The sequence below is a fragment of the Mirounga leonina genome, unplaced genomic scaffold, assembly GCF_011800145.1.
Source record: "Mirounga leonina isolate KUSES-001 unplaced genomic scaffold, KU_Mleo_1.0 Mir_205, whole genome shotgun sequence".
NCBI classification, from domain to species: domain Eukaryota; kingdom Metazoa; phylum Chordata; class Mammalia; order Carnivora; family Phocidae; genus Mirounga; species Mirounga leonina.
In genome coordinates, this window is record NW_023270515.1 from 1,101,384 (window position 1) to 1,121,108 (window position 19,725).

The 19,725-nt window shown below is 41.5% G+C and overlaps 1 protein-coding gene across 1 annotated transcript in view; it reads right to left on the minus strand.

Annotated features, from left to right (window-relative positions):
- LCA5L (lebercilin LCA5 like) overlaps nt 1–19,725 on the minus strand; it is a 43,593-nt gene that overhangs the window by 13,555 nt on the left and 10,313 nt on the right. Inside the window, exons 5-7 of the mRNA XM_035028876.1 lie at nt 9,305–9,645; nt 4,536–5,050; nt 2,416–2,553 (exon numbers count right to left, since the gene is read on the minus strand). Of these exons, the coding sequence (XP_034884767.1) occupies nt 2,416–2,553; nt 4,536–5,050; nt 9,305–9,635 (984 nt within the window). The 5' untranslated portion in view covers nt 9,636–9,645. The remainder of the gene's footprint in view (nt 1–2,415; nt 2,554–4,535; nt 5,051–9,304; nt 9,646–19,725) is intronic.

Here is a 19,725-nt window from a genome sequence, read left to right on the forward strand (position 1 = left end):
TCTCCTGATGCCTGGTCCCACCCCAGAGATTCTGATTTTGCAGGTATGGATGTGGCCAGGGCAATGGAGTTTTCAAAGCTCCCCAGATGATGACTATGTGGCCAAGTTTGAGGACCTCACTTCAGCCAAACGTGAAGATGGCTGCCCCAAGGCTCTGCTCCTGCTGGTCACTTGTGTTGATTCTGAGTTTGGAGTTTCCCTCCCCATTCCTGTTACCTCACCAGCCATTTTTCTGCAGTGTGATTTAGGTTGTGACTATCTGTGTCTGGTTTCTCCATCAATCCAAAAAATTGTTTTTGATCCTTTTATCTTTCAGAAATTCTTTGGCAGTTCTGGTACAATTGTGGTATCCTTTCTGGGGTTATGGGTTATTGTCTCCCCGCTCCAAGATTTTATTTATTTATTTATTTGACAGAGAGAGACACGGCAAGAGAGGGAACACAAGCAGGGGGAGTGGGAGAGGGAGAAGCAGGCTTCCCGCTGAGCAGGGAGCCTGATGCGGGGCTCGATCCCAGGACCCCGGGATCACGACCTGAGCCGAAGGCAGACACTTAATGACTGAGCCACCCAGGCGCCCGAAGGGTTATTGTTTTATTTTTTATTTTTTAAAGATTTAATCTATTTATTTGACAGAGAGAGACAGTGAGAGAGGGAACACAAGCAGGCAGAGCGGGAGAGGAAGAAGCAGCTTCCCGCTGAGCAGGGAGCCCGATGCGGGCCTCGATCCCAGGACCCTGGGATCATGACCTGAGCTGAAGGCAGATGCTTAATGACTGAGCCACCCAGGCACCCCAGGTTATTGTTTTAAAAGTATGTTTTCTGTCATTTCCATGGGGCTGGGGCAGGAAGGGATGAAAAATGTGTATTTAGCCCATCTTCTTGATCTATTTCAACTCTTTTTTTATGCATAAATGTGATTTTTCTTATTTTTCCCTTTGAAAGGATTTTATTATAAAAATATCAAAAATATACAAAAGTAGGGAAAATAGTACAGTGAATCTCCATGAACCAATATAACCAGATTCACTGATGAACAACTCATGCCCTGTCTGTTTCTCACTACACACCACCCTCTCTGATCTCTGATTCTATTCCCTGTCTGGGAATTATTTTGAGGCAAATTCTAGACACCATATAATTTAATATGTAAGTCTTTTATTTTATTTTATTTTTTATTTTTTTTTTAAAGATTTTATTTATTTATTTGACAGAGAAAGACACAGAGAGAGAGGGAACACAAATGGGGAGTGGGAGAGGGAGAAGCAGACTCCCTGCCGAGCAGGGAGCCCGATGTGGGACCCGATCCCGGGACTCCAGGATCATGACCTGAGCCGAAGGCAGTCGCCCAACCAACTGAGCCACCCAGGCGCCCTAATATGTAAGTCTTTCACTGTGTATCTATAGCAGACAAGGACATCCTTTTTAAAACCTAACCACAATATCAACATTTCACCTACCAAAAAAAATCAATAATAATCCCATAATATCAAATATTCAGTTTGTTTCACATTTTTCCAACTGTCTTATAATATTTTTCAAAAGTTTGCTTGAATCAGATTCCAAACAAGATCCAAAACATTGAGATTAATATGTAAAAGATTTTATTTATTTATTTATTTGAGAGAGGGAGAGTGAGAGGGAGAAGCAGACTCTCCACTGAGCAGAGAGCCTGATGTGGGACTGGATCACAGGACCCTGAGATCATGACCTGAGCCTAAGGCAGGCGTTTAACCAACTGAGCCAGCCAGGCGCCCTAATTCTCATCTTTAAAGCACAGTTTATTTTTTTTCTTTTTAAAATATTTAATTAATTAATTTATTTAGAGTGTGAGTAGGGAGAAGGGGCTGAGGGAGAGGGAGAGAGAGAATCTGGAGCAGACTCCACGCTGAGCATGGAGCCACATACGAAGCTCTATCTCATTACCCTGAGATCATGGCCTGAGCCGAAATTAAGAGTTGGACGCTCAACTGACTGAGCCAATCATGTGCCCCTAAAACACACTTTAAAAGACGGTTTTGTAAACATTTCCAAGAGAAACTTTAAAATAAATCTGTTGGCCACTAAAATTACTCACAATATTTTAATGATGTAAGGTAGTTAAAAAAAAACTTAGTTTGGGTTACATTAACATGATAAGAAAACAATAATATTAATTCATGTGACGGAATGAGAATGTTAACAGGAAGTTTTGTTATGAATAGCTTAGAGATTTAATTTTTCTCGTTACAGCACATATTCACCAGGCTGTGAACTCATCCCAGTAATTTCAGATCCTCTATCTGTTCATATGGTTGTAGGGACAAAAAGTTAATTTGAGAAATAGATTCTTGAAGTTAAATAATTTAAAGAATAGCTTTGATATTTTGGGAAGCAGAACTTCACAAATTTTGTTACATTTTGCTTTAAAAGAAGTACCTTAAGTTTTTGCTGAAGGCGTTTTATTTCCATTTGCAGAGTCTTTGTAGCTGCTTGAGCTGCTAAGGTCTTCCGGGTCTCAATGGCCAGCTGCCGATTAAAGGCTCTATTGTTCAACCTCAGTTGTTTCTCCAAGCTCTGAAAACAGTATATATTTCAACTCTTCGGTAACCAGTGTAGTATTGTTAAAAAAAAAAAAAAAACTTCAATTGTAATGGAACTAATTGCATTTATGAGAAGTGTGAAGTTTTAATACAATTTTAGTGCATGGCTCCTACAGGGGACATAGATTAGAACTAAATATAACCACACACACAGACACAAAAGCAAAAAACCCCAGATCACAACTCTAGAGAATCAATATATTTTGAACCTAATGTTTTTTACACTCTGGAATTTGATTTAAAAAATACAAACAACCTTTGAGCATTTCTTGAAAATGAATAAATATGCCATGCTTTAAAACTCAACCCAAGTGGCTGTGCTAACACGGAGACCTGCTAACGTGGCAGGTGCATTCAGGAGCTCTGTCAAGCCTCGGTCGCTGGAGGGCTGTCCAGCAGCAGGGCAGCTGTGCGGGCTCGAAGGCGGGCTCAACTCTCCACTGACGGACGCTGGGAGCTCCTTCAGGGACTCATCCTCCACCCCCACCCCCCAAAGAGGGAGGAATTCTAAGACCAGAAGGTCTCTGCCAGCACCGCGGCCGTCTGCACCCAGGGCTCACGGGTATGCGGGCACCTCCTCTCCATCCTCTGCAGAGCATGAGAATTTTACTGCAGAACTCTTTGGTCTGGACTTGGACAGAGGCTTGGCCGAAAAGGCCTTTTCTTTCCTTTTTTCCCACATTATAGTAATACTTTCTCATTAAAGAAAAGCGGGCAATATGGTAAGCTAGAAGAATGAAATAATCACTAAAAACCCCAGTCTCCAAACTATTAACATTAAAAAAAATACTACATGTTTTGGCTCATAAACATTTTCTCCAACCACCAAATGCCCTACAGCCAAACAAAATTTCCCATATGACTAAGTGTGCCTGATAAGAAAATAGTTCTTGAATTCTTTTTGGTTTTGGTTATAGATATAAAACAGGAACTACTTAACATGTATATGTAAAAATATGTAGATGAGATAAAAAGAAATTTACTTTCAAATAATAGAACTTCGGATTATGAATTACATGACTGAAAAGGAGGCTGCTCATCATTTTCTGGAGCTCACACGCCCGTTTTATGGGAGAAAATTCTCTTTGAAAAAAGAGGAGGATTTTTACCAAAGAGGAAGTAACCGATAAAAAAGTACATGAAATGAACTTGATATTTTCTTTTTTCAAGTTCATAAAAAAATCGGCCTCTTACCATCATATAATAAGGCATTAAGCAGTAAATTTTTTAAAAGTATGTTTGTCCATAGAGACCAAGGACTAACATAAAAATTGGCAGAATTCTCAGTAGAATCAGGGTGTTCTCCCAAATCATCCCTTATAGTGCAGTCCCTGAGCCTTTGATGACCATGTGCCATTCAGGAAGATCAACGTGTTCATGTCAATGATTGTAGTTCCTTTCCCCTCTCTGTTCCCAGGAGCATTATCTGGGAAACGCTTCTGTTGCGAACATACCAACAATGTCTGTGCGGTGGTGAGAAGACAGTTGACCAGGGAATATGAGGAAAGGGGCAGGAGAGATGCAGGGGGCAGGCTTTTAGGAAAGTAGGCTTTTAATAAATAGTATGAAGTAGAAGGTTAGCTTCTAAGAGGTTTCACCCACCCAACCCAACCCAACCCAACCCAACCCAATACAACCCAACCCAACCCAACCCAACCCAACACAACCCAACCCAACCCAACCCAATACAACCCAACAACCTTTCCAGCACATGAACAGGCTTAGAGAATGGTCATTTCCAGACAAACAAGCCCTGCCACAGGATGAGCTCACTAGACCACAGAAGGAACATCTGCCCTTCCCCACCCCTGAACCCCCCTTAGACAGCATCACTGGTGTGGCCTGCAGGCAAAGCAGCTGGTGATGCTCTCCTACACAGGGGCAAGCGTGCTGCAGGTACACCCTCTCCATGTCCATTTTGGAACATTACAGTTTCTAGGCCTCTGAAATACGGACCTGTATTTTTTTGTCATTTGCCTCCGTTTTTGTTGTAAGAACAGACAATCTTTGAGTAAGTTCCTCCCTCTCTGCAAGGTTTTTGTCTTCAGAAAGTTTCTGCAGTGCCTGCAAGGCATCTTTAGTCTTCAGCAGCTCACTGTCAGCTTCTCGAAGTTTCCTAGATGCACTTCTTTCCTTTTCCTGGGATTTCCTAAGTAGCTGCCTCAAATTTTTGACTTCGTTCTGATGTTTTGCCATAATTTGAGGTAGATTATTTTGTGAATTCTCATATTTCCCTATAGCTTTCAAGTGCCTAAGCTGCAGCTGTTTCAAAAATTGGTTTTCTATGACCGTGGCTTCCAATTTACGATGGATATCCCCTAGTTCATTTTTTAGCTCTTTAATCTTATGAAGCCTTGCTGAGAGTATGCGATGAGTCATGGCGTCTCTTCTTTGGGTAATCATATTGTTTTGGGCATTTAAAAGTGGTGCATTCCAGTTGTGCTTTTTTTCAACTGAGATTTCCTTCTGGCCTGTGTAAGCAGATAATCCAGTTTGTTACTAGTAATATGCATACACATATGCAGATATGCACGTTTGTGTTCCCCCCACCCCCACCCCGCACACATGCGCACATACACAGGCAAACTAGAAGGGGAAAGAGCATGTAATGAATAGCCATGCTCCAGGGCAGGGATTTCATATGCAGAATACTCCATTCAAGGTCAGCAGTAGTCTATTTAACAGCTGAAGACTGTAAGTCATTTGTCCAAGGTTATATAACCACAAAGTCACATGGAATGGATTGAAAAGCAGGTCTTCTTTGACTGGAAAACCTATACTTACTTCTATTATTAAAGCTATACTAAAAACCATAATAATAGATAACATTTACTAAGGGCTTACCATGTGTTAAGCATTGAACTAAATGCTTTATGTAGATTATCTGATATAATCCTTCCAGTAATATGTTATGAGGCAATTCGAACGTAACCTTAGAGTCCAATGTTATATATGAAGACCTCATATATTCAAAAAGACCCTTAGAAAGCCATTGAGCTGCTTAGAGAAAATATGCGGATATTCTATCTCTCAGTAAATCCAACATAGACAATTTTTCCTGTTACTTTGACTGGGCTTTAAAGGAAGTAGTTAGTTGACTTGTATTCAGAAGTCTATTTTAAACAAAATGTATCTAAACAATATTACACCCAGCTTCTAAGCACCAAGCTTATATAACTGCATTGAGTATGTCAAATGTATATGTAACATCACTGCATTATTATCCCCTTTTAAAGATGAACAAACTGATGCTTCATGAAGTCACTTATGGATGGGCACACAGTAAGTGGGAGACGGAACCCTGGTCCCATATGTATGTGCATCCGTATGACATTTCTGTACATATATGTGCACACTGCATATGTGTGTGTACATGTTATTATATTTATATGCTGAGAGAGACTGAACCTAGATTCTAGGATCTAAGAGAAGCATGGTCTTCATCCTGGAGCGAGAAAGCACTTAGTGACCAGCGTCACTGGAGTCCTAGCCTTAAGCTATTGGCCCAACTGTGGACCCATCATCTGAGACTCGGCTTAACGCATTTGGCACAGGTGGTGGGAAAGGAGGTTCAGCCTGCAGTGGAAGTGAGCCAGCAGAAATCGAGGATGCTTTAGGGGATAAAGTGCTTAAATCTTGACTATGACAGACTACGCAGGGATGACATGATCATAGTACCTGCATCACATCAATAGTTGATGGACTGTCTTTACAACTATGCCTCCAAAGGTCCTTATTTTCCCACTGGGAACAACTTAGTAAGGGCTCTGGTTGGATATTTGAGTATTTTGGAATAGGTTTTTGAGCACACTGAAAACTGGAAAGCCGAAGTCAGTCTCTAGGCCACCTACTGGAAGGCCAGGCACTTTGATACCTTAGGAGCTGGCTAGGGGAACGCCGGACCCAGGCAGTGTGGATCCGGCTGGATTACGACAGGGGTGGGTGGGGCTGTCATGTCCTACACCATGTCCAGCATGACTGAAGCCTGACTCCCAACTTAGAATGTTTTACACTCTTGGGTGGTGTGACTTGGAGGAGAGAAGGATTTCCATGGGACCAGAAGGATGAAGGGTGGCGGGTTCTGTGGGCAGTGAAGGCTTCTGTCTCTCTCTTATGCTGTGCTCACGTGATGGGAGGGCAGAGTCAGAATGAGTGGGTGCCTGGGACGAGTCCCTGTGGCCGTGGGAGCACCGGCCAAGGCGCCAGGAAGAAGTGTGCATACAGGGGAATGGGTACTTTGAAAACAGGAGGAATCAGCCTCTTAGTGATCAGTGTGCTTGGACAAGGAGCACATAAGTGATGAGAATGAAGGACCAGAAGCCCTTCCCCAGTGTTCTCATCTGTGTAAGGCCACCCACACTCTCTCCATCCCCCAAACACGCCCGAGATTGCATTTTTTGCCTACCCTGGTGGGTGTTTGGGGGAGGATGAACCAGACTTGTTTGCTTCAGAAGGTAAATATACCACTTGTGTTTGAGTGATACAGAATAAATTCATACTATACATATTATGCATACTTGTATACTAATTAAGGTTATGAAAAGTTGAAGCAGGGTTTAGTCAATGATTTTGTATCTCATTACACTAACCTACACATGTAAGAATGACAAAATTTACAATTTCTTTCTTTCTTTTTTGTTTTTTTAGTTAACATATACTGTATTATTAATTTCAGGGGTAGAATTTAGTGATTCATCAGTTGCACATAACACCCAGTGCTCATTACATCCAGTGCCCTCCTTAATGCCCATCACCCAGTTAGCCCATCCCCCCACCTACCTCCCCTCCAGCAACCCTGTTTGTTTCTTAGAGTTAAGTGTCTCTTACAATTTCTATCTCATTTTATACAATGAGGCAGATTTGGCCTAATGATTAAACTACTCTTAGTGAAGTGACTAAATTAAATTTGATTGCACCAAAATTAATTTGCCCCAATTTATGACCAGGTATCTTGCATAAAACACTCAATAAATATTTGTGGAATAATAGAGGAAACAATTTTTAAAAGTTAAATTATCAGGCACTTAGAACCCGAAGTGCAGTTCCTGTAGAAATAGTTTTATAAATTCTGCCTTTCATGTAGCCCCATAAAAGTGTAGAATCAATATAAAATGTAGAGAGCCATGATCCCTGTCCCATAAAACCTTGGGGCTAGACTGTTTCTGAATTATTATTATTATTCTGGTGCGTATACAGTATTTTCCATAGTACTCCCAGAAGGGTTGGGGACAGCAGACTTTAATCAAAGAATATTTTTGTGAAATATAGGACTCTTCACACTAAGTGAACTAAAGATCAGTCTCATCTTAGTTTTTGTTGCCAAATCAGTTTAGGTGCCAAAGATATAGAAAATATTTGATTTTCAGAGTTTTGTAAATTACAAATGTGGCTAAGGGATTGTAACCAGGGAGCCTACGAACGATGTGGGTTCTATTGTGATAATCTCTTCCAAATGCCACAAACAGACTTCTTTTGACAGAGTCCCATGTGAGAGAAGGAACTGGACCTTTCATCTCCTACCCTGGGCCTTGCCCGTGAGTGTAAGGCTCCCACCTCTCTGGGAAAGGGGCTTTTAGCCTTTTGAGAATCTGGTAGAAATAGCTGAAAGTCTCTTCCACTTGGCCATCAGAACTGCCATCGGTCAACAGCTGGAAAATACTTAAGCTCCTAATACTATATGTGGAACACGCCTACCGTTATGTTACCCGTATCTCCCACCCCCAGCCTCTTGTGACCAGGTGTGCCTAGGACTCCCTGTGCTACTTCTGGGTCATCTAGAATCTTCAGGTCCCCTTCTTCCAAGCTGTAGGGTAGGGATTCTTAATCTAAGACCCATGTCTGTGGGCCCCATGAAAATCTTTGCATATTTTGTGTCTATTTGGATTTGTAAACTTTTCTAGGAAGAAGGACCTGAAGATTCTAGATGACCCAGAAGTAGCACAGGGAGTCCTAGGCACACCTGGTCACAGGAGGCTGGGGGTGGGAGACACGGGTAACGTAACGGTAGGCGTGTTCCACGTATAGTATTAGGAGCTTAAGTATTTTCCAGCTGTTGACCGATGGCAGTTCTGATGGCCAAGTGGAAGAGACTTTCAGCTCTTTCTCTATTAGGGGTATTTATAAGCCTAGGATTGCCTAAAATGGGAGGGAGTCATCACGGTCCAGGCAAGGAGCGAGATTGAGGATATCACAAGGCTGCTTTCAGTTTGGACAGTTAGGATTGGACGGTGTGGGTGCTGCTACAGTCCGCGAGGGAATGACATTATTAACAGCCTTTGGAACCATCCCCGTTTCAAAGAATGATCTTTGCCTCACCGGACTTGAAGCTCGTCTTCTTGGGGTGTTGAAACGGGTTTTTACATTTCATTGGCAACTCAAACCTTGGTTCTTCTGCTGAGATGAAAGGCAAGAAGCCAGTGAGATCCAAGTATCTGTAGCGAGGCCACCTGTTAACTAAAAATGGAACCAGCCTCACTGCTGGGCTCCAGGAGGGTAAGTCGGGCAAGAGGGCTAGGCTTTACATTTTCAGCCTAACTTCCTGCCATTTTGTCATGATTCTTAATTTCTCTATTTCCTAATTCCTTCTATAAAAGTTCCCTTATACAGACACATTTAGAACATGGGAGGACAATAAAACGGAATGTGGACTACTTCAAATACCAGCGCATTAAATAATAATGTCATTAGAAACAGAAATTTGGTCTTGCTTGGGAAATGTTGCTTACCTTTAGATTGGGAGATTTTAGAAATGTACTTTTTCTTCTCGTCCTTTTTTTCTTTTATCACGGGCTTCTCTAAATAATTTCTATTAAGAGCGGTTTCTGAACGTTCAGAGAGAAAGTCTTCTGAGTAATCACAGCGAGAACTTAAACTTCTGCAGGAACACTGGGATCTACTATAGTCAACACTCCTATCGGAGGTGTGCCCGGGACTGCCACTGGGACAGTCACTTGTGCCCAGGCGGCCCCCGCACTCAGCGGCCATCCTACTGAGTCCTAATGCCGCATCGGGGAGGCGCCCGTCTATGTCTGTTTCTGCTGGACCAGCCAGAGACATAGTAAACAACCTGACAGAAGAAAAGTATTTTTAGATTTATAGCTATTGACATTAAAATGAACCTATGCTTTATTATATTTAACTATAAATGGAGGACTAGGAAAGGGAAACAACACATTCCTTTGAAGTTATTTTCTGGAAAAATCTCAGTTTGGCTTTTATGTTTTCTCCACATAAGATATAAGACCCCTGAGACCAAACTTTGGTGAGATTATGCTTATAGGTAACGTAAGATAAGGTTCACATCAGAGAACAACAATGACAACAATTTATGAATTAGTGAATTACATCCTCATTCTCTAAGGATGCTGACATTTTTTGCCTTGAAGAAAATGACAGTACTTGGTAAGTGTGGGTGGCCTGTATGAAGTGCAACACTTAGGAAAGTCAGACATATTTGTGGAGATGCACACACTTTTATTTCTTAGCAATGAAATCACACTTTTGAGATTAAACATGTAATATAGAATACAACTAATTAATCTACTAGTTCTCTAGAGTTCATATTCATTCTAAAATTAAGAGTAATAGTGGGTTCCAGGGATGTACACTTGATCCATGATTATAAGGCTTTTAAATATTTTAATTAAAAAAATTGCATTCCTTTCTGTGCTTCATTTAGACTATTATAACATGAATATGACTTCCCTGATTATATGCTACATGATGACAGAAGCAAGTCAGAAAAACATGCTGATTTGCATGGAAAAATCATCCAAGTGTTGGAAACTTTTGGAAGACAACCCATCCAATGGAAAGTTCACATTTGTTCAATAAAGAACTGACTGTATTTGCAGCTACACAAAGACCGAACTTTTATAAATAATGGATTTGTTAAAATCAAAACTAAGTTTGTCTAATTATTATAAATTTAACTATTCAATGTGAAAAAGCAAAATCTTACTTGGGAATTAAACAACAATAAAGTAAAGCCGACTTCAAAGAAATGTGTTTAAAAGCTAAACATGAAAATGAAATTTTGTGATGTGATCCTAATTTCTCATCAGGGACAAAAGATCCCACATAGTCCAAAGTCCTTGTAACCGAAGTCCATGGCTGAAAAACTTAATTTAATTAAGACCTAGACAGAGTCACTTTTATTTTGGGTAGATTTGATTCAAATTAAGTACAAGTACAGTGTGACTTAAACATAGTAGTTCTTCAGGAATGTTTAGATCAGGAATGTTTTAGTTCAGTGAATCACTCCCCAAAGCAACTTTCACATACTACTTCAGGGGTCCATGCAGCTAAAATAACTCTTCAGCATTTGCTCCTAGCACCCTGCTTAATTAACAGTCAGTGAAAAATAAGTTACTGTATTTTACTTCCACTTTATTTTTAAGTTCTTGGTATAGAGCCCAGGCAGTAGTGTTGAACTTGACTGAGCGGAGTAATTTGTGTGACAAACAAGGCCGGGTGACAGTGTCTCTCACACAAACTCTCCTACACACGCCCCACGAGGTCTGCAATACTCCACCCTTCTTGTCTGATCGAAGGGCCCCAGGAGAGACGACAGCCCACAGTTAAATGCACACTCCCCAAGAACACAAAAGTTTCATAGAAAGTTAGCTCTCTGAGGTCCAGCTCCAAGATAGCTCAGGGCAGCCACTACATAGCTCCTCACGTGGCCCTTATCCACGGGAATTTAGAAAGAGTGATTCCAATGAACACAAGCTTTTTTTCCTCAAGTAATCTCTATGTGAGACGTGGGGCTTGAACTCACAACCCCGAGATCAAGAGTCGCACTCTCCACTGACTGAGCCAGCTGGGCTCCCCTGCACACGAACTTTGGATACTGTTGATAAGCTCTTAGTTGTCTGAAGTGAGAATTTAAAATGGAGAGAATATGAAATCAAACACAAGAAGGACCCCACAGGTGGGCTCTCTAGAACACTAACTTTAGTTACACACCAGACGCTTCTGCAATCCTCTGTAATACCGCTGCCCTAAGGCACAATAATGCCGCGAGAATCTGTTAGGTCAGCACTCGAGACAAACTCATCTCCCAGGGGCTTTACGAGGGTTTTTTTGTTTTGTTTTGTTTTGTTTTTCATTTAATACCCCCAATTCTGTTTTATCAAGAAAGGAAAAGAGAAATTAGCTGCCACCAGACACTTCCCCACAGGGATCTAATGTCCCCTCTACTAAGAGTTTCTTGGGTTTTTTTGGTAAATCAGTTTCTACCTCTTTCTGCCTTGGCTTGACTCTCAAGCTTTCTCTTTGTCTCATGGAATACAGGAGGTGGTTCACCATCTCCCTGCTACAGAAATCTTAGCCCCAGTAATCCTACTATTAACATCATTATTGTACTTAATCTTTTGTGAGTGGTTTTACTTCCCACAAGCTGCGTTCACATTGTCTACTCCCGGCCATGTGAAGGGGACGGGCTCAGACGGGTGAAGCAGTTGTTCATGTTTTTCCCCTTCAAGGTCAGGAATTTTTTCATTAAGCATCACAACAGCAAACATCACACTGGTGGTAACATCACACATCCTAAGGCAAAGAACTGATCTTTCCAGACCCATTCTGCTGTTTAACAGTGGACAGACGCACAGGCAAAGATCCTTACTTTTGAAAGTTTGCAAATGGATTAAGAAGAGACCGAGGACGCCTGGGTGGCTCAGTCGGTTAAGCGGCTGCCTTTGGCCCAGGTCATGATCCCAGGGTCCTGGGATCGAGTCCCACATCAGGCTCCTTGCTCAGCAGGGAACCTGCTTCTCCCTCTCTCTCCCTCTGCTTGTGCTCTGTCAAATAAATAAAATCTTAAAAAAAAAAAAAAAAAAGAAGAGACCGAGATGTTGGTGTACAAGATCCCGAAGGACCAAAAATGTCCCGCTGTGGCCCTCATAGCCTTGCCTGTCCTTGTTCCTGGGAGGGATTCCCCCCTCACCCTTTCTTGCTCATGACTTCAGCTCCTAACTTGCTCCCCATCCATCTTGATAAATCCACATCCCTGCGAGAAGCTAATGGCTGCTAATCTCTGAGAAGAATTAGTTTTGACCAGTTGTTCTTGGCTGACCTCTTCTTCTAAACCCTCTATAAAAATTCCCTCCTTCTTCCTCAGAACACTCCTTTGAGAAAGCCATCCCAGCATGGTAGGATACAGGCTTAATTCAAGAGTGTGTTTCATTTACAGTCACAAATTTTCCAACAGCTACAAGAGTGGGAGTGTGCCCGTCAAAGGTGACACTTTGAAGGCAGACTGACGTGGGTTTGAACCTGAGTCTGTCAACTAGTTAAGTGATCTTGGCCATCTATACAACGTGAATAACAACACTGATTCCATGGGGTTATTATAGGGAGAAATGAGACAGTGTTTGTAAATACCTAATATGGTATCAAAGTACACAATCAACGAAAACTAGTTCCCTCTTGGAAGAGTAATTCTAGGACACATGCCAGGACTCTCCAGGGCATTCTCTGTGTCTTTATGCGAGAGATGCAGCCATGAGTCAGTCTATTTCCCCATCGACTATTTTACTGGGAACAATTGCTTGACTAACGTCCTTTGAAAACTCCCTGAAGATAGACTGTCTTGTTCCTGTTGTAACTTCAGGCCTAGCAGAGTGCTGCCACACAATCAGTATTTGGAAACGCTTGAATAATGATCACCACTGTCACTACCGTAGACTGTATGCCAAGCACAGAGCTGGGAACTTACATAGAGTAGCTTACTTCATCATGAGGACAGTCCTGTGTAATGGGTATTAGTAACCCTATTTAATAGATGAGCACCCTCAAGCCCAGAAATAACCCGTCCAAGGTCACAAATCTAGAGTAGGAGAACTGAGTTTTGAATCCAGGTCTGTCGGCCTTGAAAATTTTTTTTCACATAAACCATACTACTGGACCCCAAATGGACATAATTTGAACCAACTTATTTATCACAGAAACCTTAAAATGTTAAATTATGTCAAACCCTGTGATAAGTCTATGGGAAAAATTTGCTATTCAGCTTTTCATGTTTTACCTGTAGTCTTGAGCCCCAAATCTGAGACTATATTGAAAATTATCACTCATCCCTTAATCTTTCAGATTAATCAGTACAACTCACTTAGAATCTGACATGACAGGAACAGGGAGATGATGAATATAAGGAGGTTAGGGTAGAGGAGTATTCTTAGATTAGAATATTGAGGTTTGATGATGTGTTTATACTCCACTCCATCTACATTAAAAAAAAAAAATTTCCTCTGAATCACATGCTCACAAAGGGCTAAAATGAGCTTTGATTGTCCCGTGTCTGATATAGCAGAGAGCTAGCCATCCTAGAGGTCTCTTTGTTTAATCAACATTGATATTACAGGGAAAAAATAAAAAGGGAAAAAATTCTTTAAAAAAAATTTTTTTTTTAAAAAATATTTTATTTATTTATTTGACACACACAGAGAGAAGGAGAGAGCAAGCCCAAGCAGGGGGAGTGGCAGGCAGGGGAGAAGCAGGCTCCCCGCTGAGCAAGAAGCCTGATGCAGGGCTCAATCCCAGGACCCTGGGATCATGACCTGAGCCGAAGGCAGCTGCCCAACCGACTGAGCCACCCAGGGGCCCCAAAAGGAAAAAATTCTAATGGGAACCCACTGGAGCCAAATAAGCCTTAATGTCTATAGACAATCTCCCTCATAAAACAGTTCTACCAGATTAAAATGTACCCTAATGGAAGGCTTTATAGGTTTAGCTATAAAAAAGAAGGTGCATCCAGGAGCGCCTGGGTGGCTCAGTCAGTTAAGCGTCTGCCTTTGGCTCAGGTCATGATCCCAGGGTCCTGGGATCGAGCCCCGCATCGGGCTCCCTGCTCCGTGGGAAGCCTCCTTCTCCCTCTCCCATTCCTCCTGCTTGTGTTCCCCCTCTCGCTGTGTCTCTCTGTCAAATAAATAAATAAAATCTTTAAAAAAAAGAAGGTACATCTGAAGGCATTATTACCCTCCTTATTTAGATTTGCAAGAACCCTAAGTCTCTATTGATGGCTGAATCGTCCCACTGTATACTGTCTCTATTTTGCAAGGTCTCTCTAGCTAGGAGGCAGTAATTGTAGCTCCTTTAACATGCTTGGAAAAAGAATCACATGCAATTAAAAATGTCTCAGTGAGGAGATGCTGTATTAGCAAAGCTGTCCATAATCTTTCCTGCTCACTAATTCACCTAATGCAATAGGTATAGTTTCCATAGGATGGGCCAAAATGTGGTCTTAGCATAAAGAAATGTTTGTGTGTGTGTGTGTGTGTGTGATGGGTAGATAGAAAATTCTTTATTGTCACCAATTATCTAGTGGATATACTGTCAGCTTGTTGTTTTTTTTAAGATTTACTTATTTATTTATTTGACAGAGAGAGAGAGTACACAGAGGGAGAGTGAGAGGGAGAAGCAGACTCCCCGAGGAGCAGGGAGCCTGACACGGGGCTTGATCCCAGGACCCCAGGACCATGACCCGAGCCAAAGGCAGACGCTTAACCCACTGAGCCACCCAGGCGCCCCTTTAATACATTTCTATAGTACGTGGTATAAGGCAGAGTCACTCTACTATCACAACCTAATCTATTTCACTGAAAAAAAATAAGTAACTTTGGATTAATTATTGAGTTCATTGATCTATCACTGTCTCATAATTAAAAAGGCACAAATACTTTATGTAGTAAAAGGGACTTTGCAGTGATCAGGTGAAGGGCCCTGAGGTGAGGAGATTACATGTGGGTCTGATGTAAACACAAACTATAATTTCAATCCTTATCTTTAAGATGTTAATTGTTTTAGGGCGCCTGGGTGGCTCAGTTGGTTAAGTGACTGCCTTCGGCTCAGGTCATGATCCCGGAGTCCCGGGATCGAGTCCCACATCGGGCTCCCTGCTCAGCAGGGAGTCTGCTTCTCCCTCTAACCCTACCCCCTCTTGGGCTCTCTCTCAAATAAATAAATTCTTTAAAAAAAAAAGATGTTAATTGTTTTGGAATTTACTAAACTTAAAAGTTGTCATAAATGCTTTACATAGTGCTATATTCTTTTGAGACAGTATGTTGACAACCTGGTGAGGCCCACGATGTGACCTGGCCGGCCCAGGGATTTACTAGAATTCATTAATATCAGTGTTATTAATATCGGCTTTTAGGTAAACTTGACGTGCTTCTTTCTGCTATAATAAATAGAAAGATAATTGTTCTTAGTGTTAATAGTAGTCTTGGACAAAAACAGGTCATAAGAAAAATGGGGACCAGACGGTTTCATACTAAGCAATTCAGTAACAATGGTACCAACACTTAAATGAGCTTATTAGGTGATTCACCAACATTTAAATGATCATTTTTAATGCATCCAATAGGTCAACGTATTTGCCTTACTGAGAGCATATATTTTATAAGAAAATTAATGTGTAAGCCATTGGGATACAATTCTTTTTTAAAACCTTTTATTGAGTATATGGAAATACAGTATGCAAATGACATATGATAAACTGCACACATTTAAAGTGTCCAATTTGATCATTATAGACATGCGTATATACTTAGGAGACGAACACCATCATCCAGAGGGTCGACACATCCAGTGCCTCCAGAAGTTTCCCTGGGCCCCCATGTCATTCCTCTCCCTTGATGCTCCCTGCTCCCCACCCTCACCTCAGACAACCACTGACTGTATTTTGTCACCCTACGTTTGTATTTTCTACAGTTTTATATAAATGGAATCATACAGCCTGCACTTTTATTTGGTTTGCTTCTTTAACTCAGCATCATTATCCTGAGATTCATCCAAGTTACTAGGTGTATCAAGAGTTCATTCTTTGCTTTAATTGCTGAGTACTATACAATTGTGTGACTTACACCACAATTTGTTTGCTCATTCACCTGCTGGTGGACCTTTCTGCTCTCTTCATTGTTTGCCTATTACAAGTAAAACTGGCGTAAACATTGATACACAAGTCTTATATATGGACAGATGATTTCTTTCCTTTGGGGTGAGTACCCTGGAGTGGAATGGCTGGAGCATATGGTAAGTACATGTTTAACTTCTTAAGAAACTGCCAAACTGGTTTTCAAAGTGGCTGTAACATTTTGCATTCCCATCAGCAGTGTGTAAGAGTTCGTGCTGCTCAGTACCCCTGCTGACACTTGATCTCTTCTTAAAAACCTAATAGGTCTGTTTAGTGATACCCCTGGTGTCTTTCATTTGCATTTCCCAAATGACTAATAATACTGCACATCTTTTCATTTGCTTATCTTCTTATATCCTTATATCTTCTTTTCTCAGGGGTGGATGGAACACCTGTTCAAAGCTTTTGTCTGTTTTTAAATTGGGTTGTTTGTTTTCTTATGGTTGACTTTTCAGAGTTCTTTTATACTCTGGACATTAAGTCCTTTATTAGATGAACGTTTGTAAATATTTTCTCCCAATCTGTGGCTTGTGTTTTCATTCCCTTAAAAGTTTCTGCAGGTGTTTTTAATTTTGATGAAGCCCAACTATCAATTTGTTCTTTTAAGAATGATGCTTCTGGTGTTGCAGCTAAGAAATTTTTACAAAACTGGAGGCCACAAAGATTTTCTCCCAGAAATTTTATAAATTTTGTTTTATTTTGATCCATCTTGAGTTAATTATGATGGATCAGAAATTGATCAAAGTTCATTTTTTTTTGTATAAGGATATCAATTGTTCCAGCACCATTTCTTGAAAAGACCAACCCTTTTCCACCGAACTGCGTCTGCGTCTTTATAACTGAGATGTCCATACGCGGGTCTATTTCTGTGCTCTCTCTTCTGCTCTGCTCATCTAGTTCTTTACCTTTACACCAATACCACCCTGTTCTGGTTACTGCAGCTTTATAATTAATCTTGAAATGCAATAGTGTTAGTCCTCCAACTCTGTTCTATCTTCTCCAAGTTTTTTGGATATTTTATTCAGGTCCACTGAGTTTCCACAGGAATGTTAGAATAAGCTTGTCAATTCTTTCAAAAAGTCTAATGGGATTGTCACTGGGATCATGTTGAGTTGATAGATAAATTCACAGAGAACCAACACCTTGACAAAACTGAGCCTTCCATCCATGGACAAGGCACACCTCTGGCTTATTAGGCCATCTTTAATTCCTCTCAGCAATGTTTTGTCATTTTTGGTGCATAGATCTCTTACATCTTTTTTTTTTTTTTTCAGATTTATCCCTAAATATTTCATATTTTTGATGATAGCTGCTGTTATGCTGGTATTTTTTTTTTTTTAAGATTTTATTTATTTGACAGAGAGACACAGCGAGAGAGGGAACACAAGCAGGGGGAGTGGGAGAGGGAGAAGCAGGCTTCCTGCTGAGCAGGGAGCCCGATGCGGGGCTCGATCCCAGGACCCTGGGATCATGACCTGAGCCGAAGGCAGACGCTTAACGACTGAGCCACCCAGGTGCCCCTATATTGGTATTGTTAAGTGGTATTATCTTTTAATTTCAATTTCCAATTGTTTTCTGTTAGTATATAGAAATACAATTGATAATTGCATATTGATGTTGCATCGTGTAACCTTGTTTATTGGTTCTAGTAGCTTTTTTGTAGATTCTATCACAGATAATGATGTCATCTGTAAATAAAGAGAGTTGAATTCTCCTTTCCTAACATGGACCCTTTCATTTCTTTTTCTTGCCTGATTGGTTGGCCAGAATCTCCAGTACAATGTTGAATACAAGTGTTGGTAAGAGTTGATGTCCTTGTCTTGTTTTGGATCTGAGAAGGAAAGCGTCCAGTCTTTCACCATTAAGTGTGATGTTACTGTAGGTTTTTCCTTTATCAGGCTGAGGAAGATACCTTCTATTCATTATTTATCTAGGGAAGTAAGGCAAAGCTTGAGAGAAAAGTGGGAAGGGAGAAGTTATTGAGAGAGAGGGAATAGATAAAGGGGAGAAGCAGAGAGAGTTAGGAAATGAGAGACGTCCATTTGGGGCTCCTGCTGAAAGCCTAGGGAATATCCGCCTGGAAAACCCTTTTTCCACCCAGGCTCAGGCAGTGGACATCTGCCTTGTACAGTACAAGCAGGAACTATATGCTAGAACGAAGAAGTTATGCTTGAATTTCCCAAACCAGTTCTATTCCTGAATCCTTCTCTAAGAACCACTTCAAGCTCCCTTAGATTCAGTCGGTACTGTATTGGTTTTAGGAAAGGGTGGTCAGCACTATCTGGAAGACTACAAGGCCTCTTCACTGGTTATCAAGGGGCAGAGGCAGCACCCTCACTGTTGTTATGATAATGATCTCCCAACTGCGGACATTCATTCAGCTGGGGAATCCATCAGGTGATTCCTCCACATTGTCACTGTTCCTACCCTAGAGCGTACTAGAGCATTCCAGTGCCTCCAGTGATGAAGAAGGGGTCATCATATACCTTTCCGAGGCTGTCTTTGGAATGCACTCAGTGTGGACCGTAGCTTCTGAGATGGCTCCCACTGATTCCCACTTCTTGGTATTCATGTCCTTGTGTTAATCCCCTTTCCTTGAGTGTGACTCAGATGTCTCTTCCTTCCTTCCTTTCTTTTTTAAAGATTTTATTTATTTATTTGACAGAGAGAGACACAGCGAGAGAGGGAACACAAGCAGGGGGAGTGGGAGAGGGAGAAGCAGGCTTCCCATGGAGCGGGGAGCCGGAGGTGGGCCTCAATCCCAGGACCCTGGGATCATGACCTGAGCCAAAGGCAGAGGCTTAATGACTGAGCTACCCAGGCGCCCCTAGAAGTCACTTTCATGATGAGGTAACTAAAAGGCTCTGACTTCTGTCTTAATCACCCTCTCTTTTTCTCTCACTTGCTCACATTGATGGAAGCCAACTGCCATGTTGTAAGCAGACCCATGGAGAAGCACACATGGTAAGAAACTGAGGCCTTAAGCCAAGAGCCAGTGAGGAATCGAGGCCCTCTGTAGACTAGGCTGTGAAAACAGAATCCTACCACCAACCATTTGAGTGAGTTTGGAAGCTTGGAAACCCCCGCCCCCCAGATGAGTGTGGGAATTACGGCAGCCCAAACTGACAGGTTGACTGCAGCCTTGTAAGACACCCTGGGCCAAAGAACCCAGATGTGCCCCGATTCCTGACCCACAGGATAATAAACGCTTGTTGTTGTTTTTCCAGCCAGTGA